We start from the raw sequence: 25857 nt of genomic DNA on the forward strand, positions 1-25857 counted from the left end.
GCGCGCTAGATCATCACGTCCAAAGCGGTTGGTACCGGTTCTCCTTGAGGTTGCGAAGGCGGTGCTGGGAAGCGTTGGTCCTAGGAGAGTTATGGGTGATGGATGAAAGGGAAGAAATGGGGAAGGCAGGGACCGGGACAGCAAATGGTCATCATGGGGAAGTTTGTGGATCACATTAAAATGCTTTTAAGTGAAAAATCGTATTGTGTAAATGAGAGGAACAACAAAAACAGGAAAATAAAATAGGTTTAAAATAATAGGTCACATACAAGGCTACAGAGAGCTCGAAGGGCCAGAGTTCTTTCTGGAGCTCCTGCTAGATCTCGGGCAGGCAGCCTGGTCCCCCCAGCGTAGCGAGGTGTGACTCTGAAACAATCCCCAGTGTTGTACATGCATAGACTGAAGAAACTAAGAGCACGCTGCAGAACATTGAGAGTGATAGACATGTTTTTCTTTTTTTTGGGGGGGGGGCGGTGGAAAAGGTTTTGAAATGAAGTGAATTCACTATTTCTCAAGAGGAAAATAGTAACACTCCTTCCCCAGCATAGGATAGGGGCCCAACGGGGGAGTTTTTGACGACCTTATATTGCGACAATGAAAAAGGTAAGGTGTATTATTTCACATAATTTAGTGTTTTCAAAAAAAAAATCAGTCACGGCCCAACAGTTATTCCCAATTTTCCTGGGTGCTTGCTTCTACGGAATGAGTGAAGGAGAGAGAACGTGGACCCTTTTTTAAAAAATCTGCATAGGGGCCAGGGCAATAGCACAGCGGGTAGGGCATTTGCCTTGCACACGGCTGACCCGGGTTCGATCCCCGGCATCCCATATGGTCCCCCAAGCACTGTCAGGAGTAATTCCTGAGTGCAAAGCCAGGAGTAACCCCTGAGCATCACTGGGTGTGACCCAAAAAAAATCTGCATAAAGATTATTTTTAGTTGGATCCCCCATTTGAGACTAACTTCAGTGGCATTTAGTATACTTGCTGGTTTTACAACTATTACCATGAATTTCGCCATAACATTTTCATCATTGCCAAAAAGCCTCTTCACTACCCACTGACCTCTCCATTTCTCCAACAAGATTTCATCTCCAACAAGATGTTCCTCGCAACACTCATCTATTTGACTTTATGAATTTGCTTCCTCTGAACACTTCTTATACATGTATCTTAAAATATGTGCTGTTTGTGATTTCCTTTTTCACACCCTGATGCTTTCAGAGTTCTTCTGTGCTATAGTGCATCAGTACTTCCTATGACTAATATTCTGTTGTATGGATCTACCATATTGGATAGGTTTCCACACTTTATAAATGCACAGTACCCTAGAGGCCTCATAAATAGTCTAAAAGAAATAGACAGTGGTTGGACACATAGTATAGAGGGTAGGGTGCTTGCCTTCAACACAGTTGGCCTGGTTGGCTCCCTGCACACCATATGGTACACCCTGAGTCCTGCCAGGAGTGATTCCTGAGCACAGAGCCAAGAGAAAGATCTGAGCACCATCAGGTGTGCTCCAACACAAAACTCAAAAGCATTCATGCACACACACAAAATACAGTCCCGTATTTTTAGATGCTAACAACATCATCGTGTAGACTGGATAATGGCCATTCGAAGAGATCATCAACCCTACACATGTTCCTTTGTGTAGTAAAAACTTGATCGAATGGATGCCATGGCTGGCGATGGAGAGATTTGGTGCATTTTCAGGTGAATCAATGGAATAACATTTGTACTGACAAATTGGAGACAGATGAAGATGACGCAGAGAGAAATCAAGGTCACGTGACCCTTGAGGTCAAGAAGTGAGTGTATTAACCACCAGACAAACCACATGATTTATCAGAAGTTAACAGAAAATGCAGGCTAAAAACCTTCTTGAGAAGGCATGTATCCTGACTGACACCATTGTCCCAGTGATCTGTATATTAAATTTCTGGCTTCCAAGAGTTCGGGTTTCTTCCTTCTTACATTTAAGCTACCAGGTGATTAGTTACAGCAGTCACAGAAAAACAAAACAAAACAACACTTCAACAACATAATAGCTTGTAAACAATACAGTGCTCCAGCAACAAATATTTGAAAACACTACATATAAAACTTAAAAATCTTTTTCTATTTCACTCATAAATAAACACAGTACTTGTTAATGGAACGTGTGTGGCTGTTGGGCAAGTTGCAACATCTTGAACCTGGACTTAAATTAGATATGACCAGTCTGGTTCCCTGCTCCACATTGATTTTCAAACTATTTTGGCTCTGTAGTATAATGACTCCCCAAAATGCAGCTTTACAATGATGGAGAGCACTGAAGGGAAAGTAAGATGATCTTATGTTGAAACTGGGATTTGACTAGCTAGATGCGCATACAGAACCTGAGAGATGTCAAGGGCTTGTAGTGCACTTGCATTGGAAATAGTTGACCCAAGTTCAAAACCTGGCGTCCCATCTGGTCCCCTGAGCCTACCAAGAGTGATCGCTGTGCACAGGAAGTAAGTGTGGGTGACCAAGCGTGGTCACCCAAAAGCTATCCAGTTTACCCAGCACCACTTGTTGAAGAGGCTTTCCTTGTTCCATTTTACGTTTCTTGCTCCTTTGTCAAAGATTAAGGGGTCATACATTTGGGGGCCTGTGACAGAATATTCTACTCTGTTCCATTGGTCTGCAGATCAAACAACTCCACTTTGTGTCCAAAGTTTATAACTAAAGCTATTCAGTCTCTAAGAAAATTATTTGAGCAAGTTATGATAATACATTATGTGGCTACCAAAACTGAAGATTTAATAAAAGAAGCATATGTGGCATTACAATATAATCTTAAGAAATGGGGACTTGTAATAGCAACAGATAAAATCCAATAGAAAGCCCTCTATGATTATTTGGGCTACAGATTATTGCAAGACCTAATTGTGGCACAAAAGTACAAATCCGGAGAGATTATGTGAAAATTTTAAATGATCATCAAAAATTACTTGGAGATATTAGTTGGATTCGACCTGCTTTAAAATCAACCACTGGGGAATTAAAACCTCTTTTTGATATGTTAAAAGGAGATGCTGATCCTTTATCCCCTAGGGAGTTAACTCCTGAAGCTTCCTTGGCAATAGAAGCAGTCAAGGAAGCTCTTCAAGTGGCTCAGCAAAAGTACCTGAATTATAATAATCCATTTTACTTATTTATATGTCCTACTATTTTGATGCCTACTGCTGTCTTATGGCAAGATGGGCCTTTGGAATGGATACATTATTCTCCTTCACCTTCCAAAGCATAATTACCTTATATGGAAGCTTGTAGTGAATTAATTATTGCTGGAAGAAAAAGATCACAATCATTGTTTGCTATGGATCCTTTAGTAATTGTGGTTCCCTATAATAAAAAACAGGTAGATTGGTTGTTTTCTATGGAAGATTCTTGGGGGCTAGCCATTTTGCCTCAAACAGTACCTCTCCCATTGTTACTTTGCTTATTAATACTCAGCAATGCTTACAAGCAGGACCTGTGGGTCTAGGTAGGACATATCAGAGCCCATTCGAGGTTACTGGGTCCTTTATCTGAAGGCAGTGAGTAAGCAGACCTTGCTTTTAGATTAAATAGTCTTCTTACACCTGAACAGTCACATAAATTACATCATCAAAATGCAAAAGCCTTCTTCTACACTGCTGGTGGGAATGCCTACTGGTTCAGCCCTTTTGGAAAACAATATGGACCTTTCTCAAAAAATTAGAAATTGAGCTCCCATTTGACCCAGCAATACCACTGCTGGGAATATATCCCAGAGAAGCAAAAAAGTATAGTCGAAATGATATCTGCACTTATATGTTCATCGCAGCACTGTTTACAATAGCCAGAATCTGGAAAAAACCTGAATGCCCTAGAACAGATGACTGGTTAAAGAAAATTTGGTATATCTACACAATGGAATACTATGCAGCTGTTAGAAAAGATGAAGTCATGAACTTTGCATATAAGTGGATCAAAATGGAGAGTATCATGCTAAGTGAAATAAGTCAGAAGGAGAGAGACAGACATAGAAAGATTGCACTCATCTGTGGAATATAAAATAACAGAGTAGGAGACTAACACCCAAGAATAGTAGAAATAAGTATCAGACGGTTGACTCCATGGCTTGGAAGCTGGCCTCACATTTTGGGAAATAAGCAGCTCACATATAGAAGGGAACACCAAGTAAAATGTGGTTGGAGGCAACGAGGGGGAAGGGTGATGTGTGCTGAAAGTAGACTAGAGACTTAACACGATGGCCACTCAACACCTCTATTGCAAACCACAATACCCAATTGGAGAGAGAAAACAAAAGGGAATACCCTGCCACAGAGGCAGGTGGGGTGGGGGGAGATGGGATTGGGGGGTGGGAGGGATGCTGGGTTTATTGGTGGTGGAGAATGGGCACTGGTGAAGGGATGGTTTCTCGAACATTGTGTGAGGGAAACACGAGCACAAAAATTTATAAATCTGTAACTGTACCCTCACGGTGATTCTCTAATTAAAAAATAAATAAATTAAAAAAATGCAAAAGCCTTGCAATATCAATTTGGACTTTCTAGAGGCAGCACAATTAATTGTTAAAAATTGCCCTGCCTAGGGGAGGGGAGTGGTAGGGGGGATGCACTGGGGTTCTTGGTGGTGGACCATGTGCACTGGTGAAGAGATGGGTGTTTGATTATTGTATGACTGAGACTTGATCCTGAAAGCTTTGTAACTGTTCTCACGGTGATTCAATTAAAAAAAAAATTGCCCTGCCTGTATAACATATTCCAGAATAGTTTCTGATGGGATTAATCCAAGAGGACTAATTCCTAATGAATTATGGCAAATGGATGTTACTCATGAACCTTCATTTGGAAAATTTAAATTTATTCATGTTTCAGTGGATACGTATTCAGGCTTGATCTTCACAACTTTACAAACTGGCGAGGCCTTTAAGAACATATTGTGCCATTGTCTTAGTCAATGATCCCTCAATACCACTTCTGGGAATATGTCCTGAGGATGCAAAAAAGCACAGTAGAAAAGAGATCTGTACCTATATATTCATTGCAGCACTGTTCACAATAGCCAAAATATGGAAACAACCCGAGTGCCCTAAAACAGATGACTGGTTAAAGAAACTTTGGTACATCTACACAATGGAATACTATGCAGCTGTTAGGAGAGATGAAGTCATGAAATTTGCTTATAAATGGATAAACATGGAGAGTATCATGCTAAGTGAAATGAGTCAGAAAGAGAGGGACAGACATAGAGAGACTGCACTTACTTGTGGAGTATAAAATGACATCACATGAGGCTGACACCCAAGGACATTAGATACAAGAGCCAGGGGGATTGCCCCCATAGCTGGAAGACTGTTTCATGAATGGAGGGGAGAAGGCAGATGGAATAGAGAAGGGATCACTAAAAAAATGATGTCTGGAGGAAACAGTTGGGATGGCAATGCGTTCTGAAAGTAGATAATGGACCAAACATGATGACCTCTCAGTGTCTGTGTTGCAAGCTATAATGCCCAAAAGTAGAGAACGAGTATGGGGAATATTGTCTGCCATAGAGGCAGGGTGAGGGTGGGAAAAGGGTGGGTATACCCGGGATATTGTGGTGGGGAATGTGCACTGGTGGAGGGATGGGTGTTTGATCATTGTGTGATTGTAACCCAAACATGAAAGCTTGTAACTATCTTACGGTAATTCAATCAAATTTAAAAAAAATTTTTTTTTGCTTTTTGGGTGACACCCAGCGATGCTCAGGGGTCACTCCTGGCTCTGCACTCAGGAATTACCCCTGGCCCTGCTCAGGGGACCATATGGGATTGCTGGGAATCGAACCCGGGTTGGACTCGTGCAAGGCAAACGCCCTACCCACTGTGCTATCTCTCCAGTCCCAGATTAAAATTTTTTTTTAAAAAATTTTCTCAATTTGGTATTCCACAATCTTATAAAACTGATAACAGACCAGGATATACTGGTAAAGCATTTTAAAATTTTGCAATATATTTGATATTAAGCATGTTAATGAAATTCCATATAATCCACAAGGTTTATTGCGGAGAGAGTTAATCAGGCCTTGAATATCATGCTTCATAAAATAAAAGAAAATGGGGATCCAGTAAGGAAGTCTATAAACAAACACCTCAGAATTTATTATCTCATGCCTTACTTGTCCACAATTTAAAAAATTTAAACAGGGATAATTCTAGTGCTGCATGTCGCTTCTGGAAGCAGAATGATAAGAAAAAATATGCTCAGGCCAAGTGGAAAGATCCAAATACTCATCAATGGTATGAACCTGATCCTGTATTAATGTATGGACAAGGATATGCCTGTGTCTTTTCCAGAATCCACAATGAACTGCGATGGTTACCTGCGAGATTCGTCCGGCAAGTGGAAGAAAAAGAGGAAGAACAAGAATTGGCCGATGCAAGTCGTTCGCTGGAAGATGAGGAAGATACTGATAACCCCAACACACAAGAACTAACCATCCTTGTTGTGGCTCTGCCAACTGTTAGCCACCATGACATTAATGTCACAACTGGTCCGGAGTGAGATCTTTTGGATCTATGTCCCAGATCCTCCTGTGTTACAATTAGAAACTTGGACAGGGGAACAGATTCCGTTTTATAACAATGCTACTCAGTACGTTGGGGGACCAAGAGCTAGTCATATTGCATGGCATCAGACAAATATGTCTTTCAGTGGTATGTCTAGGGGAGCGCCCATCTGTTTAGAAAGGAATTCAGCTGTTAACGTAACTTTAAGATGTCTGGGTTTGCAGGATCATGTGCTACATTGGAAGAATCTTACCAATGTTGTTTGGAACAGGATTTTCTAAGTGGTCTCGATCCTACACTGGATCTTATTTACCACCAGATTTAGAGACTTGTACACAAACTGTTGTAGCCTCTCTAATCTCGATGTGGACAGTGTGCAGCAGTCTTCAGGACAGTCCCTGGACCATGCGGAACTACACGTGGATCTGCTGGCATCCTCGAGCTCAAGATTCAAGTTTGAATGGCAACGGGAAAATTGCAGATGCACCCTGGGGACTGACGAATGAAGGTCATCAGATGGGAATATGGAGAGTGGCTTTAGCTATGGGAAAGGACAATGAATCGTATCTGGACAATGTAGAAGAATTGAACTCTCCTCATAGAAGTCAGAATGTACAATTCTCTCTTGGTATGGTATTACAAACTGATGGGTCTGTTAAAGTTTGTGTACTGACCCCCTGGGTTTTTATGTTTGGATATGCTAATATTACTTATATGTCAGGAGTCTGGAATGTAACATGTAATAATTGTACGATCACTAATTGTATTATTAGTGTTAGTCTAGGGAAACAAGTAATAATTCTAAAACAACTTTCTTTTTTATTGATTCCTACCAATATTAAGGTCCTTGGACTGAAGAAAAATTATTGGTGGTATTACAAACTCTGTATGAATTAGACCTAAGAGGGTAGTGGGATTGATTGTAGTTGGAGTTTTAGCCTTGATTAGTATAACTGCTACTGCTACTACAGCAGGAATTGCTTTATTACATTCAAGAAAAACAGCGCATGTAGTCAATAAGTCCATCTAAAAGTGTGAGCACTGCTTTAAGGCAGCCAGAAACTATAAATAGAAAGTAGGATGAAAAAAATAAATACCTTATGGGATGTAGCCAAAGTTATGGGTGATGAGGTACAGCATTGCAGACACGAGGGAAACTAAAATGTCATCTAACTTTACTTGGATTTGTGCAACTAATGCTAAATACAATAATACCATGTATCCATGGGAAAAAATTAAGAATCATGTTGAAGTTCTCTGGCATGATGCTAATGGCAATCTGGATCTTTTAACATTACATCAAGAAATCTTAGGTATACAGCAAGCTCCAGAAATTAAAGAACCAGACATTAATACAGAAGAATTTTTGAAAGGTCTATCTTCATATGTTAAACCCACTAACGTACTGAATACTGTGTATGGTATTATTGACTTTATAATTTTATACGCATATTATTTGCTATGATACCCTGTCTTATAAGAATGATACTGTGGCTAAAAAACATGTGGTTAAAAAACATGTGGTTAGTGATACATCAGATGCACTTAGCTACAGGGCAACTTCTGCCATTACAAAATAGAAAAGGAGGACATCATCATCAAGTAGGATTTATACTTAGAATGCAAGGATGATTTAACATTCACAAGTCAATCAACATAATCCATCATATCAATAAAAGAGAAGAAAACAACCATATGATCATATCCATAGAGGGAGAGAAAGCATTTGACAAGATCCCACACCCCTTTATGATGAAAACATAGAACCAATCAGCTAAGTACAAGTAATGGAAAGCCATTCCGACTGTGGCCAAAAGGGTGGTCCGTGAAAAGTCCCTCTTATATAATGTTAAGGTCTAAAAGGCCCTCACTTTGAGACTTGGGGCCACTCATTCAGAGAAGGCTGCCCCTGTGTCAGTGAGCTGGATGAGGGCCCTACCTCAAACTAGCCGAGCTAGCTGAGAAAAACCCTTTGCTTATTGCATTGTCTTTGTGTGATTCCTCCAGGGAGATCTCCGTCCGGTTTAACAATTCTAGGGAATAAGTGAAGGAGAGAGAACTTTTACCCTAACAAAATATACATTTGCATAAAGATTTTTGGATACACCATTTCAGACTAACTTCAGTGGCATTTGGCATACTTGCTAGTTTTGCAATGATTACCATTATTTTATCCATAACATTTTCATCATTTCCAAGAACAGCCTCATCTCTAGCAACCGACTTTTCTACTCTCTCTTTCCTCGGGTTCCTAGCAGCACTCATCTTTCTGTCTCTATGAATGCGTTTTCTCTGAACACTTATAAACATAGGTCCTAAAATATTTGCCATTTGTGACTTTGTCAAAACCTGATGCTTTCAAATTTCATCTGTGCTATAGTGTGTCAGTACCTCCTATGACTAATGTTCTATTGTATGGGTCTACCACATTTGAGAGTTTTCCACACTTTCTAAATGCACAGAGGCCTGAAGTTCTCACACCTAGGCTAAAATAAATATTTACAGTGGTTGGATACATAGTACAGAGAGTAGGGTGCTTGCCTTGCATGTAGTAGGCCTCGGTGTAGGATATCATTGGTTTGTCCTTTCTCCCTTGCCACAGAGTTTGGGCTTATCTGGTAATAATCTCTAAACAATTCTAGACTACAGTGGTATGTCCTGATCCCCTTGCCACTAGGAGCTTAGGTATATCAGTCACACCCATCAAAGTGCTCCCGAGTCACTTCCATTCCTTTGTTTATCTGTAACCACTTCTACCAGTTTATCAGCTCTTCCCCTAATCAGACTCTGTTAATTTGTAAGGCCAGACCTTGCTAGGACAGTGAACTTGTATTGTAAGTTAATATTGTCTTGCTCCTCTCCTCATGTCTTTTGAATAGTTTACTTTAAAACAATATCCTTTTTGTATGGACAAAGAAAGACAGTTGTTAATATGCTTTGGTGACATGGGATTTAATTGGCTCCAAATATTATTCACTCCCGGGTATCTGCTTTCTCGACTTAAGCCTCAGCTGCCCTTACTTCCTAGCACCCCAAAAGCAGGGTCCTGACGAGGGACAGGACAGACCCAGGGCAAGTGGTGAGTTATGTGCTACCTGGCATCGAGATGAGCCTGGCAAAAGTGCCTAATGCTTGGGCTGGAGCGATAGCACAGCGGGGAGGGCATTTGCCTTGCATGCGGCTGATTCGGGTTCGATCCACAGCATCCCATATGGTCCCCTGAGCACCACCAGAAGTAATTTCTGAGCACAGAACCAGGAGTAACCCCTGATCATCGCTGGGTGTGACCCAAAAAGGGGAAAATAAGTGCCTAATACTTAGCTATATGTTAAGAGCTTGGTCACGGACATGTCATGTCATGATCCAAAAGCAATGACGAGACTAGGACCCTGCTAGGGATAGGAAAGACTAATCTGGCCTGAGCACTGTAGTCTGAGATTGAGATGACCCCAGGAGAGCAATTCTATAAGCTTAATACATCTCTTGCTATGTCCATATGAAATGATTACTATTATGAATACTTATATGTTAGTTGGACAAGGAGAGGAGAAACACACCCATGGGATTCCACTCTTGGGTGGGTGTCCTGATGAAAGAGAATCTGTCCTAGAAGAAGCATCCCCTGAGGGAAAGAATTTTACCCCATTGATTGTGACCACACCTATGTGTAAGCCCCAACCTCTCATGCTGGGGGATTTCACTAGGCTGAAAGAGTGGGCTGGGGGCGAGTCCCAGGGCGAGTCCCAGTGCCAGAGCTGGAGAAGCTAGATCGAGATCCAGATCCAGAGGAGAAGAAGAATGAAGTAGCATGTGGGTTCGGGGGAAGAAGCAGAGAGAGAGACGGGAGTTTATAGAGAGGAGATTGGAATAAACTGCAATTGAGACCAACCAGCTTGGCCTCGTTCCTTCCTTCGCCTGCCTCATCATTGCCATCAACCTCCCCGGGGTGGGGAATCGGTGGGGGACTACCGAATGTGGGTGGTGGGAGAGACAGCGCCACTGCCCTAGGTCGGTGCAGTCAGGTACCCGCTCTCCTTTTCTTTTTTGTGTTTTTACACACTAGGTTGGTTCCCTGGAACCCCATATGGTCTCCTGAGCCCTTCTAGGAGTGATCCCTAAGCACAAAGCCAAGAAGCAGCTCTGACCACCATCAGGTGTGGCTCCAACACAAAAACTAAAAGCATTTATGCACACACACAATATACAAGTCCCATTCATGTAGTTTTAGATGCTATCAATATCATGGTATAGACTGGATAATGGAAATTCAAAGAGATCATCAAACATGCAAATTTTCCTTTGTTTAATAAAAACTTGGAATAACATTTGTTCTTACAAAATGGAGGCAGAAGAAGATGATGCAGATAGAAGATAAGGTCACAACCATGGCGGCCAAGAAGTGAGTGTATTAGACACAAGACAAGCCACATGGCAGTTTTCAGAAGTTAATAGAAACATATAGGCTAAAGATCTTCTAGAGAAGCCATGTATCCCGGTTGACACCATTGTCCCAGTGATCTGCATATTAAATTTCTGACTTCCAGGAGTGTGGGATTTTTTTTTCTTCTGATGTTTAAGCTTCCAGGTGATTTGTTAGAGCACTCACAGAAAGAAAAAAAATAACATTTCAATAACATAATAGCTTGTAAAAAAAAAGTACAGTGCCCCAGCATCAACATATAAAATTTTTAGATCTTTTCCTATTTCGTTTTTTTTTTTTTTGCTTGTTAGGTCACCCTGGCAATGTACAGGTGTTACTCCAGGCTCTGCACTCAGGAATTACTCCTGGCGGTGCTAAGTGGACCATATGGGATGCTGGGGATCGAACCCGGGTCGGCCGATTGCAAGGGAAACGCCCTACCCTCTGTACTATCACTCCAGCCCCTTCTATTTCATTCTTAAATAAACACAGTACTTGTTAATGGAACGTGTGCTGCTGTTCCGAAGATAGCAACGTCTAGAAATGGACTTAAATTAAACAGGCCCAGCCTTGTTTACTGCTCCACATTGATTTTCAAACAATTTTGGCTTTTTAGTATAGTGACTCCCCAAAATGCAGCTTTACAATAATGGAGAGCACTGAAGGGAATGTAAGATGATCTTATGTTGAAACTGGGAATTGACTAGCTAGATGCTCATAAAGAATCTAAGAGATGTCAAGCACTTGTAGGGCTCTTACATTGGAAATGGTTGACCCAAGTTCAAAACCTGGCATCCCATATGGTCCCCTGAGCCTCCAGGAGCACCACCAAGTGTGGGTTCCGCAAAAGTTTTGTAAATGTCCTACTAATTTTATGAGTGGCTTTTGTGGCATGGAGTTACCTCAATGTATCTTGTGACAACAATCCTAACTGATTTTTCTACTGTGTTTTTTAAAAAAAAAATTATTCATTTATTTTAAAAGATTTATTCTTTTATTGAATCACCATGTGGAAAGTTACAAAGCTTTCAGGTTCAAGTCTCAGTTATACAATGATTGAACACCCATCCCTTCATCAGTGCACATATTCCACCACCAAGAATCACAGTATACCTCCTCCCACCCCCACCTCCCCAGCCCACCACCCCGCCTGTGTAACTGATAAATTTCACTTTACTTTCACTTTACTTTGATTACATTCAATATTTCAACAAAAAACTCACTATTATTGTTTGGAGTTTCTCCCCCCTAACATTGGACCTGCTGAAAAGGAAGCATTTGATAATTTGTTTTCCATTGCTGAGAATGAAGAGATATGAGGTCAAGCGGCTGCACTAGCAGCCGCAGGGTTTTGGATTTCTGTATTTTAGTAACTAAGTCCAGAGAAATATCTGCCAGAAATTGTATCATTGCAAGCTTGTACCTCTCAGCTACTTTATATTCCACATATGACTGCAATCTTTCTATGTCTGTCTTTCTTCCTGACTCATTTCACTCAACATGATACTTTTCATGTTGATCCACTTATATGCAAATTCAATGACTTCATGTTTTCTGACAGCTACATAGTATTCCATTGTTCTACTGTCTTTTTGTGACCCTAAAATTGGAAAAAAAAAAGCCACCATAATGTTGTTTTCAAACAAAAAACATGAGATCCTACCCCTTTTCCGTTCAAACTCTCCCATGGCTCCAAATTTTTCTCAGAGGCAAAGCCAACATTCGGCTCCATAGCTTGGCAGCTGCCTCACACGCTGGGGAAAGTCATCCTGATGTCGGTGGGCCCCACGGGTGACTTACATGAAGCAGGGAGGAGAAAGATGGTCACTTTCTCTCCAACCGCCTCTACCACCTGGGACCCAGGGTTACTGGGTTCTTGTCTCGCTCTCAGAAAAGAATTTCAGGAGTAGACAAGCAGTGAAGTAACAGATTTTATTTAGAAGGTTTTGAGGGAAGGAGGAAGGGTGAAGAGGAAAAGAAAAACAGTAGGAGTAACGCGCTCAAGAGAGAACGCGGGCTTCTCCGAGGATGGAGAGAGCCCCTACACATATACTAGCACTGGACACGAAAGCATGAAAGTACACATCTCAAGAGGGAGATGCGGGCGACACATGTGCTCAGGCACCGCATGTGCTCGGCCACGTGGGCGCAAGCAGCACATGGGCTCAGGCAGCATATGCGCGCGCTTCCTTTGTTCAAGGTGTCTTTTATAGGGTTTCTTCAAACTGCCCCCACGTGGGGCTTCTTCCCGGGTAAAAGTCTGTTGCTAAGGTTACCAGGAAGGCTGGGAGTGGTGATGGTCTTCTTTAGGCTGGATCACATTTTAATCAGATTAAGGGAGAGGTCGTGGGAATTAGAGGAACTTCATGGGGAGGGGTCCAACCTCCTCAGGGTCTGCTGAAGGTCTTATCAGGTCTGTTTTCTGTATCCACAGGGTAGGTCAGTCTCAGAATTCTCCTTCCCAGAGAATCTAAGTTTCATTGCCAAGGGCCTTTCCCTATCTACCTGCCTACATCAATCCCAAATAGAGAAGGGAACACCAAGTAAAATGTGATTGGAGATCCCTCACGGGAAGGGAGATGCCTGCTGAAAGTAGATTAGAGACTGAACACGGTGGCCACTCAATACCTCTATTGCAAACCACAACACCCAAAAGGAGAGAGAGAGAGAGAGAGAGAGAGAGAGAGAGAGAGAGAGAGAGAGAGAGAGAGAGAACAAATTGGAATACCCTGCCACAGAGGCGGGGGTGGGGGGGATGGGATTGGGGGGTGGGAGGGATACTGGGTTCATTGGTGGTGGAGAAAGGACACTGGTGGAGGGATGGGCTCTGGAACATTGCATGAGGGATAAACAAGCATGAAAAGGTGTGAATCTGTAACTGTACCCTCATTGTTACTCACTAATTAAAAAATAAATACATTTTAAAAAAAGAGAGAGAGACAAAGCCAACATTCTTAAAAGGGCCAAAAGGCCCCACTATTTTACTTTCCTTTTTCTTTCTTTTGCTTTCCTTCTTTCCTGTCTTTTTCCTTCCTTCCATAGGTTTTTCTTTCCTTTTCCCTTTCTTTCTTTCCTTCTTTCTTCCTTCCTTCCTTCTTTTTTCCTTCCTTCCTTCTTTCCTTCTTCCTTCCTTCTCTTTCTTCCTTCCTTCCTTTCTTTCTTTCTTTCTTTCTTTCTTTCTTTCTTTCTTTCTTTCTTTCTTTCTTTCTTTCTTTCTTTCTTTCTCTCTTTCTTTCTTTCTTTCTTCTTTTTTCTGTCTTTTGTTCTTTCCTTCTTTCTTCCTTTTGCAAATTAGGAATCAAAAAATATTTTCTACTTAAAAAAGGACACACAGTAAAAAGGTTAGTATTTGAGGACCTGTATCCGTCTCTTCTCCACTCTGCAATTCTCGTATAAAATCAGCCGTGGGGCCTTGGCTGATCCTTCACCAGCAAACTTACTGATTCTGTCTTTGCACTGGCTCCTACTGGCTCTTCTTTTTCCCTTCTAAATATTATTTCTACTCCAGGGACTGAGCGATAAGATAGGGGTTAATATATTAATATTCCAGGTGACTGACCCTGGTTCTATCTCCAACACCATATATGGTCCCATGAGCACCACAAGGAATCAATGCTGAGCATAGAGACAAGAGTACATGAGCACCACCAGGACGGGTCCAGAACCTTTCCTTACACACACACACACACACACACACACACACACACACAACACACAACACACAACACACAAAATCGAATTTGGGGCTGGAGTGATAGTACAGTGTGTAGGGTGTGTGCCATGTATGAGGACCATCCAGAAGGGTTCAAGGGACTATATGGACTAGGATGCAAGGGCCTGAACCCAGGTCCACCTTGTGTAAGGCAAACGCCTCACCAACTGGACTATCACTTTGATCCAGATGACAACACTATTTTCAGTCACAACTGCCTCCAAGAATTCTTTTGGTTCATTCTGACTCCCTTTATAGATACCCAGTTATCCCATACATCTAGGAATTTTCTAACATATGGTGGATTTTGTTTATCACAACAATTGGTTATAATCTGTCTAAATTGCTTCTCATCTGCCAAATCCGATTGTCACTTTCAACCTCCATTCAGCAGGAGTCAGTCACAGAGAATGAGACAAACACATAAGTAGACAAACACCTGGATTGTCCAAGCTTTAGGGTCGCCTTGGCAGCTATCTGTGGTGTCAATATAACAGGCAGGTCAATATAATGCAATATTGCTCCCCCAACCCCACCAGAGCCCAATAGGTAAGACATTGTTGAAGTTGACAGAGACATCACGGACAGTTAGTAAGTACAGCAACCTGCCCTAGGCACATGGAGAGAGAGGCTAGTATAGTTCACAGAGAATCAGTAGGCATCCTTAAAATATAAAGTTGTTGGGCTGGATCGATAGCATAGCGGGTAGGGCATTTGCCCTCACGCAGCCAACCCGGGTTCGATTCCCAGCACCGGTTCATGGGTTCATGGTCCCCTGTGCAACTCCAGGAGTGATTCCTGAGTGCAAAGCCAGGAGTAACCCCTGTGCATTGCTACGTGTGACCCAAAAAGAAAATATATATATATATATATATATAAAGTTGTTGGAGCAGGAGAGATAGTTCAGTGGGCAGGGTACCTGTCTTGCACCCAGTCAACTGAGCTCCTCCAGGAGTGATTCCTGAGTGCAGAGCCAGGAGCAAGCCCTGAGCATGGCCAGGTGAGGCCCAAAACCAAAATAAGTAAATAAATAAGATTGTGAAAGTTTTCTATTCTAGTTTTGGCCATATTGTCCCCTAAATCTAAAAGACTGTAAACAGTATTTGTCTGTGTTTTCCTGGCACAAGTTTGCAGCTGGCAGATACTTTGTCCTTTATTCTATGCTTGCCTACTATTCTTTCCTGCGTGCATGTTTGCTAGTGGAATACTCTAACGTTAGGGTTTTTTGTTAGGGGATGATTTCTCATAATAATCCATCAATTCCTAATCCTAAAGTAAGTCATAATGTAAATTACAAAGCACAAACATATAATTTAGTTTTATTAAACATTATATAAAACATATTAGTAATAACTTGGGCGGAAGCAATAGCACAGCGGGTAGGGCATTTGCCGTGGTCGTCCCGGGTTTGATTCCTCCATCCCTCTCAAAGAGCCTGGCAAGCTACCGAGAGTATCCCGCCCACAAGGCAGAGCCTGGCAAGCTACCTGGGGCGTACTCGGTATGCCAATCACGGTAACAGCAAGTTTCACAATGAAGACGTTACTGGTGCCCGCTCGAGCAAATTGATGAACAATAGGAGACAGTGCTTACAGTGTTTACAGTAATAACTTAATGGTATTGGTTAACTAGGCAATATAAATGATTACTTAGTAACTTTGTTGATTTTATTAATGAAATTTGCAAGCTCATTAGTATAATAGGAGTATTTCCCTAACATAAAAGTCTGAGGAAGGTGAAACTGTTATAACTGTCTTGTAGGATTCCATCTCCCTAGCCTGCTTACTTCAGCCTCTCTTTATCCAATCGGGTCTCCTTCTTGGGAATCTGACCTCCTTATTGGCTAGCCTCTTCCTTTCAACTGCCTGCTTTATGACATCATTCTCCCACCAAACCTACCACCACCTGGTAGAATCTTGGGGTTCCCATGCAGTTGTTTGTAAACAAATTTGAATCATCATCGCAAAGGACCAGTGACCAATGACCAATCACCAGTGACCAGTCATCTGTACTGGACACTTGTGGTCTTCCGCTTCAGTGTTCAGACGTACTCTCGTATCGTCTCCTCTTCTCACCTACCTTTCATTGATATTTCCCCTTCTCTGACCATGTCAGGTAAGGAATAATACTTTTCAAAGCTTTTCATTAGATTTCTTATCCATGAACTTAGTAGTCAAGGAAAAACAACATGCAATAATGGAAGAAAGTATTCACCTAGAACTTTATAAGCCTTATTTTAGCTTGACTTTGGCATTTGCTGTGTGATTTTAGACATTCACTTTCTCACAAATACAAGATTTTTTCCTCATTTACTATATTATATCTTAAACAGACTTAGAAGCTCAAATACATGTTTCTGTATGAGTGTTCATTCCCTGTTTCCTTTTCCTTTTATTTATTTATTTATTTTTTTGCTTTTTGGGTCACACCCAGAGACGCACAGGGGTCACTCCTGGCTCTGCACTCAGGAATTACACCTGGCGGTGCTCGGGACCATATGGGATGCTGGGAATCGAACCCGGGTCGGTCGCGTGAAAGGCAAACGCCCTCCCCGCTGTGCTATCACTCCAGCCCCCTCCTTTCCCTTTAAATAGTGATTTGTACATGATATCCATAAAAAAAGGTAAATCATAGACAGTATTTTGACAGAAACAGAAAAATGTAGTGCTGTAGAAAACTGTTAATGTATACCAAGATGCTTTATCTGTAACGGTCTCTCTACCTGTATTTATAATTTAGGATTTTACATTTAGTGCTATTTCAAAGTAATAATCATGTGTCTTTGAGTTTTCTATCTAAACTAAGTGATAAGTAAACCTGGGGTGTCGGGAAGGTGTGGAGTGCTGAGCGGTAGGGAGGCAAGTCCTCAAAGGTAAGGAAGTTTAGGGTCATTTTCATCAAGCATTGACTAACAGAAGCCAAGAAGAAGAGGATGATATGAGGGAAAATCAAATAGGAAATAAAAAAAAGCTATGGAGGGGATTTATCAAGGAAGGGGAAACCGTTGGGGATAGAATGTTGAAGAGAACAAAAGATTTCAAGTCAAAACAGAAAGAATATCGTTAAATATGCTGAGAGCAAGTCAAAGCAGTTTATTTTAATGGCTGCTAGGACTAGAAAGTATACTAAGCCTTGAGTAGAGTACCAGTAGGAAAAACTTTTTAACAGAAAGCCATGTTGGTGATTTCTATTCTATATCCCTTAGAACACAGTTGACACTTGACAGTTTTGAATATACACACATTTCAGAAATGTTGCTTCCTATGAATAACTAATACTGGTTATTAGGGGGATGGAAGAAACATAATTGTCAATATTTTTATTAAATTCTAGTTTGTAAGCTACATGTATGCTCTGCCTTTTAAAATAAAGAAATGATATCTTCTAACTTGAATCAGGAGAATTGATTATTTTGTGTGATATGTAGGTGCCAATTTAAGGCTGCTTGTCTCTTCACAAATAGTTTTTTCCTAACATGAGAGCATTTTGAAAATAGTTGACATCTGGTTTTAGATCCTAAGATGAAATAGAAAAGTCAGGTCTCACCTGTCTAATTACACATTTATCTCAGTTGTGTGGAGTCTGAGTTTTCCTAAATTAAATATATTTTAATTGGATTTTGGTGATCATTCTTAAACTTTGGGAGTGACATTTTTCTGGTTGACGAAGATAACTGTAATCTAGGTTTTGAAAATAAATTATAATCTAGGTTTCTGGTTGACAAATATAACTGTAATCTAGGTTTTGAAAATAAATTTGAAATTTTTTGTGACCATTTTCTAAATGGTCTTTTCTGCTTCTTGTGTGACTTACTTCTTGTGTGATTATTAAACATATGCTATGTTTAATACCTGTTGTTTGCTGCTTAGTATTGAGAGGTATGAATGAGAATAATAATGTAATTTCTAGTACTTATTATGTTTCATCCTGCTTTTGACTCATTTAAAACATATATTTGGCTACCAAACACAATCACTTTTATTATATTTCCTTATTATTATGTATGTTACTGGAAATTTTTTCTGTTTTATGGACTGGTAATGTGGGCACTCAAAAATTGCCTTCTATTGCATATTTTGACTATCACTTTTTGCAAAAATAGAATACTGTTTTCATCTTGTATACATGGCACACAATTTATTAATAAACTTATTATACTGTTTTCTTTGGTTTTGTTTGGGGACAACATCCAGTGTGACTCAGGGTGTACTCCTGGGTCTGCTCTCAATCACTTACTGCACTATCTTGCTACCTAGTCCAGATTTCATTAATATCTATATACTTCTTTTTCAGTTCTGTGACACATATATTGCATGATTTTTTCTTTCTTTATATTTCCTCCCATGTAAATCACATGAAATAGACAAACTTTATTTATGTATGCATATTATTGTTAGAGTTGTTAGTAACTACTTTGCAGGAGAGCAACTTGAGGCTGAGAATTTAAATAATAGTCTTCCTTCCAAAAGCACTTCTTGAGAAAAACTCAAGTACTCATTTTTGATGTAGGATCAGAAACTAGGGTAAGTGGCTAACCTTCAATGCATCAACTAGATTGAGTCTATGTGAACTGTACTTGACAGATACGAACTGCACAAGCCAAATGAAAGCCTGAAGATGACAATGGGTGGTAATAGCATTAATGACCCCGAATGCCTATGTTAATGTAAAGTATCTTCCTTCTAGTTTCTGCCATTGTAATGATCAAAGGAGAGTCCTGGCAAGAAAATCCACATGCGTAGGTTCTCGAACCTGGTAGTACATAAGGGACAGAGAGATAGAAGAGAGAGGATAAGGCACTTGCCTTGTACGCAGCCAATCCGGTTGGATCTCTGTCACTGCATACAGTCTCCTGAGTGCTACCAGGGGTCACTCCAGAGTATAGAGTCAGGAATAGCCCAATATCACTGCCAGGTATTGGTCCAAACTCTACCCCAACCCACACCCAGTAAAAATTATTGCAAAACTTAAACAAGTCTCTATGCCATCTCTGAGCCTCAGGTTTCATTCTTTTCCAATTAAATCTTAGTAATTCTCTTAGGACTCCCTGGTTTGAAAATGCTTCCATTCTAGAAAATAACCTATGAGCTCAATAGGCAATCAAGCTACAAGTAAAGCTAGGGCAAGGAGAAACTAGCTGTAAGCAAGAAATCCATGTACAAACATCACCAGAGTCTTCTACAGCTCTGTTTCACTTTGGGAGCACGGTGCCAAATACACAAAGTGACAAAGTGTGCCAGCCTTTTGACCACCCAAAATTGTCAGATTTTTGGTAACTTAGTTGAATGTTGATATTAGAAGCTTCTCTATAGCCAAAGCTTTAAGTTAATATTGTTCCTCTCTTATGTGGTTGCAACCCAAATATGAAAGTTTGTAACTATCTCAAACTGATTCAATAAAATAAATGTATATATATATTCCTCTCAAATATTTTAGGAGATAATCAGTCTCACAGATTTTTTTCATCACCCTTTTGTTCCTTACAGAAACCTTTCAAAATCCATCTGTATTAGGAACTGCACATTCTCTGCAGCTTCCCCTTTCCATGGTGAACAATGCAGCTTCCCTCACAGGAAGTGTCTGCAACTACTCCAGAGTATCTGCTCCAGCTGGTAGTTCTGATTGGCTCCTGCCCTCAGCCTCTGGCACCTCTTTCCAACCACTGATGGGTAGTGCCTATCTTTACCAACATTCTAGCACAACGATGCTGTCTGGAGTGTCTGGCCAGAGCCAGATATCCACTTCGGCTGCTTCCTACCCGAGTCTTTTGGAGTGGGATATTGCAGGAAGTGCTGAAAAGAAGTCTTCCATGGGAGACTATACTGTGACTGTCCTTGACCAGGACACTGCTGTCTCTTCCTTGTCTATGGCAGCTCGCTATGAGAAACCCTTAGATATCAACAACACGGTGTCTGTGTACCCATCACTTTCTGCCCGTCTTGTTGAGAGGACACCATCTCAGGTTCCAAATCAGAGTCACAGCCTGTCGCTTCCCTACCAGGATGGGAGCCAGGTGTATTACTATCATCAGGGCACTCAGGGACCTCTCCTTTCTGGAGAACTTGGTCCCTACCTGCAATCCTATGGCTCCATGACATACACAGGAGGTAGGGGATCTGCCCTCCAAACTTACAGCAACTCATCCCCAGAAATGGTTATGGTTCTAAAGGAGATCCAGCCCTCAAGAAACCCACCACCAGCCTCCACCTCTGGAATCTACTACTCTGTGTCTGCTCAACCCATCACAGAATCGAGTTATCAAGGTGAGTACAATGGAGAGAAGGGAAATCTGGCATTCAATAATTGGAGTCAAACCTGCAAGTGGGAAGCTGTCCATAGACAGGTGGCATTTGAGTTTAATAAACTGAGATTTTTTAATTGATGAACATTGAAGTTAAATAAACTGAGATTAAGTTTAAACTCCCCTCACTCATTTTACAGCATCTTATATTCAACTCAATTTAAGAGCTCTTAATGCAGATTGGAAGGTATGATAGTATAATGGCCATCTAGGTTTCATAGAAGAAAACTTCAGGAGCATAACAAGGAATGCCATATTTTCATAGTTGATCAGTCCCCCAGTACTACCAAAGTAACAATAACTCCATTTCTTAAACTATTTTTGTGATTTCTGAAGACATTTCAGAACTCTTATTGTGATGGTACCACATTAACTTCCCCTTACTTGAATGTACAACAAGATTCTAAACACACCTTGTATTCAGAGATCCTGTCCAAAGTTTTCAAACCTAGAATCTCTACTTAATACTGATTTCCCGATGAATTGGTGCTTCATTCCTTCTCCTATTCCATGATATGAATTTTCTTTTTTTTTAGGAAAGTGAAGAAATTTACTATATTATGCTAAGCTCTATATCGCATTTAATAATTTACAAATCTCTAGCTTGAAAAAAAATGTTTAGTTCGGGGAGGCAGAATGTGGATCATGGCCTGCAGTACTCAGGACTTGCACCTGGCTCTTTGCTCAGGGATCACTGCTGAAGGTGCTTAGGGGACCCTCTGTGAAGCTGAGTATCAAACTGAGGTCAGCTGCACACAGCACAAGTGCTTTCTGACTGCAATATCTCTCTGTCCCAAGTCCCTTATTTTTAAGTGCAGTTTACACAGAAACTCTTTCAAATACAAAGAAAACTAAGAAACAATACATGACCAAGAGTTAGAACTACAACAGTTACCTCCAATCTTCTAGCACAGGGCCTTGTTCATGATCCTTAGAAGAGCCTGTTACAAAGCCGTGCCCATTGTTGGCAGGTGAACAATTGTGGTACCACTAGTAGTGTGCAGGGAGTGTCTCAACTTCAGGGGACTGATTTCTTCCTTGGTTCCTTTGTAGTGATGAATACCCAGGGGATGGAGTCTTCCCTGGCATTGCAACCTTCCAGTCAGACATTTTGTCTGACACAACCTTCAGAATTGGCCACGTCTTGCAGTAGCAGGATTCAAATACTTGAGAGTAACCAACCACCAGAGCTCCTGGATGTTCCCATAATAGCTCCAGCCCAAAGTAACCTGGCACTGCCCCCAGCTGCAAATCAGGAACACACAGATAATAATTTGGATGAGATGAAAATTGGCCTATCAAATTCTCTGGATACCTATCAGACCCCAATAGAAAATGAAGATCCACCACTGTGCCCATTAGAAATCCCTGATATCCACAAGCTCCTGGCCTGTATTGATCCTCTCAGCCAGGAGCAACAGCCTGGTACTGAAACTACTGGCCAGGGAAAGAATGGTCTGTGTTTTGAGGAAAGTGGGATTGAATCTGGCGGTAGTTTTGCAGACATTGCTACACTGGTGGAAGACATACATCTTCCCCAGCTCTTTGATTGCTTAGAAGACCTAGATCAATGCAAAGATCTGCAGGTAGAGACCACCACAGATACCATCACTCTGAATCAGGTGCAAGAAAATTCAAGTGGCACTGAGGCTCCCTCCCATCCAACCCGGAAGAACAAAAATGAGGCCTCTGAGCCTCTTGAGGGAGAACCCAAGGCCAAAATCCAGCCACAAGTCCCCGAAGGCTTGCTAGGGGGAGCAGTGATGGTCTGTAATGCTGCAGTGAGTGACAGGTGTCCTGTGACCATGGCCAAACAGAAGAGCAAACCTCAGAAAGCTGCATCCAGCAGGATCAGCAAGACCAAGAGCCATGGGCAGGAGAAGACAAAAAAGTCCCGAGAAAACTCTAAGAAAGCTGAGGAGAGTAAGCAGCCAGGGAACAAGGTGAAGGCAGAGGAGAAGCCCACCATCGCCAGGATGAAACGCAAGAAAAGTCAGCCTGAGCTCTGCAAGGAGGCCTTTAAAAAGCCCCGCAGCTGCCTAGGCATGCACATGCTGGAGTCCGTGCAGGTGTTTCACGCGCTGGGGAAGAAGAACGATCAAAAGCCTGGCTTCTCTTCCTCCCGGGTCCTGGGTAGCTCCAAGAAGCCCAGAGACTTCCAGGCCTCCTCAGCTGTCCAACCCTGGCTAGGTGCCACCCGGGATGGAAAAGGTGTGGAGAAAACTCAGCTCAAAGCACAGAAACCAAGCAGCAGTGCTGAAGAATGCTCGTCTCCATCCCAGTATGAGCTGCCGCCTCCTGGGAAGGTCAAATTGGTACCTTTGCCTTTTCCAACCATGGAGAAGCCGCGAGTTCGACATGTTCCTCGGAGACCACAGTCTCTGGCTTCACATCGTCCTGCTGCAGCTCACCCTGCCAGGCCTGGCTCTACCAACTCAGCTCAGCCATCTGCCGCCAATTCATCCCGGCCAACCACCGCATCTTTGCCAGGCCCTGCCAAACCAGCTCAGCCCATTTCAACCAACCCATCTCGACCAGGTTTGCCAAACCCTCCTAGCCGGCCTATTCCTCAGCCTGCCACTTCTAGACCTGCTCCCTGCAAGACAACTGCTAGCACTTCTCTCCAGCGGGAGCCTCTTCCCGTCTCTGTGACCAAGTGCCAGTCTCCACCCAAAGCTCAGAGTCAGAGTCAGTTTCTACTCCAAGACTTCCGTTTCCAACCGATTCCATGGAGAAAGCCCAATGTTCCCGAGCCAGTCATGTCCAAGCCCATCACAAAAGAGCAGAGGCCAGAGCGTGAGGCCATGAAAAGGAAGGCTCAGCAGGAGCGTGAGAACGCTGCCAAATACACCTCTTTGGGGAAAGTGCAGTTTTTTATTGAGAGAGAAAAAGAGATGGACATCTCTCAATACTATGGCTACGTAATGTGAGTAGCTGGGATGGTGGGTGCCACTTTAGGTGCCAGATGGTTGCCGTAGAGAAACATTATAAATGCCATGCACATTTTATTTATTCTGATATATTATTAAAAATTGAAGAGTTGCCTTAAAGTTAATACGTTGGTAATAATATTCTGAATTTTGAGATGCTGTCAACTGTGGCTGTTATTTGGGTAGGGTGGGGGCTGAAGGATGAGAAAGAATGGGAAGTTAGAGAGAGGTCAAAGGGGAAAGAGACAAGACTCTAAGAAAGAGAAAGAAACTTGGTCCAGGGTTTTAGATCCCATGAGAAACTCATGGGAGAAATTTCATGGGCCTGAAGAAGAGTAGGGGAGGGTCAGAGGAGTAGTATAGCTGTTAGGGCATTTGCCTTGCACAGAGCTGACCCAACTTTGATCCTTGCAATTCTATATCATCCCCAGAGTCCCACCAGATGTGAAACTTGAGCACAAGGCCAGGAGTAAGGCCTCAGCACAGCCAAGTATGCCCCTGTCCCCAGTCTCCTCCAAAAAAGAATGGGAGAAGTGTGGGGGTTTGGGTTAAAAGAATAAATTTAGAGTAGGCTGAGGAAGCAGATGAATCTAAGATGACCAGAAGAAAAGTCAAAATTCTTTCATGGAGGCTGTTTTTATTCCTCATGACCACCTCTGGAAAATAAAGAAATTTGAGATACATCTCTAGAATGTTTGGGTGGTCTATCCATAGTGATCATGTCTGGGGGATGCAAACACATATACTGGGGAATGAACCTACCAGATGAGTGGCCAAGGGTCCTCAGAGTTATTCAGAGACCACTGTTTAACAGGGACCAAGCCAAGAGAACAGTTGTAGCAGGATGCCCAAAGATCAGCCCCCTGAACATGTAAAGATAAATCACCATGTACTCAGGCCCTAGGTTTAGCAGCCCTAGATGCACCATTTCACTTCATCTTCCCAACAATACTCAGAGCCGGTATTACGGGGTCATTCTGCTAGCGAGGTTCAACAATGAGGTCTATCTGACTAAGTTCTTTTAATTTACAAACTCCCCGAGGTGGCCTACCTGGCTTTCTGGCCAAAGCATCCTGACCTTTCTGGCGGGGGAGCTCAAAATAGATTATCTTGAGGGAGTCACTCGGTGGTCTTCTACGGTCCCTGGTGCCTGCAGCCTGCTCTAAACATCGCTGTTAACTGAAGCTCGCACAAGAATCAACTCTATGAATGGCGTTGGGGGCTGGGACTCGGGAGGTACCGGACTAGGCCTTGCGCACTAGATCATCACGTCCAAAGCGGTTGGTACCGGTTCTCCTTGAGGTTGGGAAGGCGGTGCTGGGAAGCGTTGGTCCTAGGAGAGTTATGGGTGATGGATGAAAGGGAAGAAAATGGGGAAGGGCTGGGACCGGGACAGCAAATGGTCATCATGGGGAAGTTTGTGGATCACATTAAAATGCTTTTAAGTGAAAAATCGTATTGTGTAAATGAGAGGAACACAAAAAGAGGAAAATAAAATAGGTTTAAAATAATAGGTCACATACAAGGCTACAGAGAGCTCGAAGGGCCGGAGTTCTTTCTGGAGCTCCTGCTAGATCTCGGGCAGGCAGCCTGGTCTCCCCAGCGTAGCGAGGTGTGACTCTGAAACAATCCCCAGTGTTGTACATGCATAGACTGAAGAAACTAAGAGCACGCTGCAGAACATTGAGAGTGATAGACTTGTTTTTATTTTTGGGGGGGAGCGGTGGAAAAGGTTTTGAAATGAAGTGAATTCACTGTTTCTCAAGAGGAAAATAGTGACACTCCTTCCCCAGCATAGGATAGGGGCTCAACGGGGGAGTTTTTGACGGCCTTATATTGCTACAATGAAAAAGGTAAGGTGTATTATTTCACATAATTTAGTGTTTTCAAAAAAAAATCAGTCACGGCCCAACAGGTATTCCCAATTTTCCT

At 42.1% G+C, this 25857-nt stretch overlaps 1 protein-coding gene across 1 annotated transcript; it reads left to right on the forward strand.

Moving 5' to 3' along the window:
- Positions 1 to 594: 594 nt before the first annotated feature.
- LOC129399921 (uncharacterized protein C2orf78-like) lies at positions 595 to 23925 on the forward strand. Its single transcript, XM_055121344.1, has 7 exons — positions 595 to 603; positions 2894 to 3147; positions 6350 to 6553; positions 6787 to 7190; positions 16663 to 16809; positions 20181 to 20957; positions 22049 to 23925. The coding sequence occupies exons 1-7, from the start codon at positions 595 to 597 to the stop codon at positions 23923 to 23925; spliced, it is 3672 nt and encodes a 1223-aa protein (XP_054977319.1).
- The last annotated feature ends 1932 nt before the right edge of the window (positions 23926 to 25857 follow it).

Source organism: Sorex araneus, chromosome X (genome assembly GCF_027595985.1).
Source record: "Sorex araneus isolate mSorAra2 chromosome X, mSorAra2.pri, whole genome shotgun sequence".
Classification (NCBI taxonomy): Eukaryota; Metazoa; Chordata; class Mammalia; order Eulipotyphla; family Soricidae; genus Sorex; species Sorex araneus.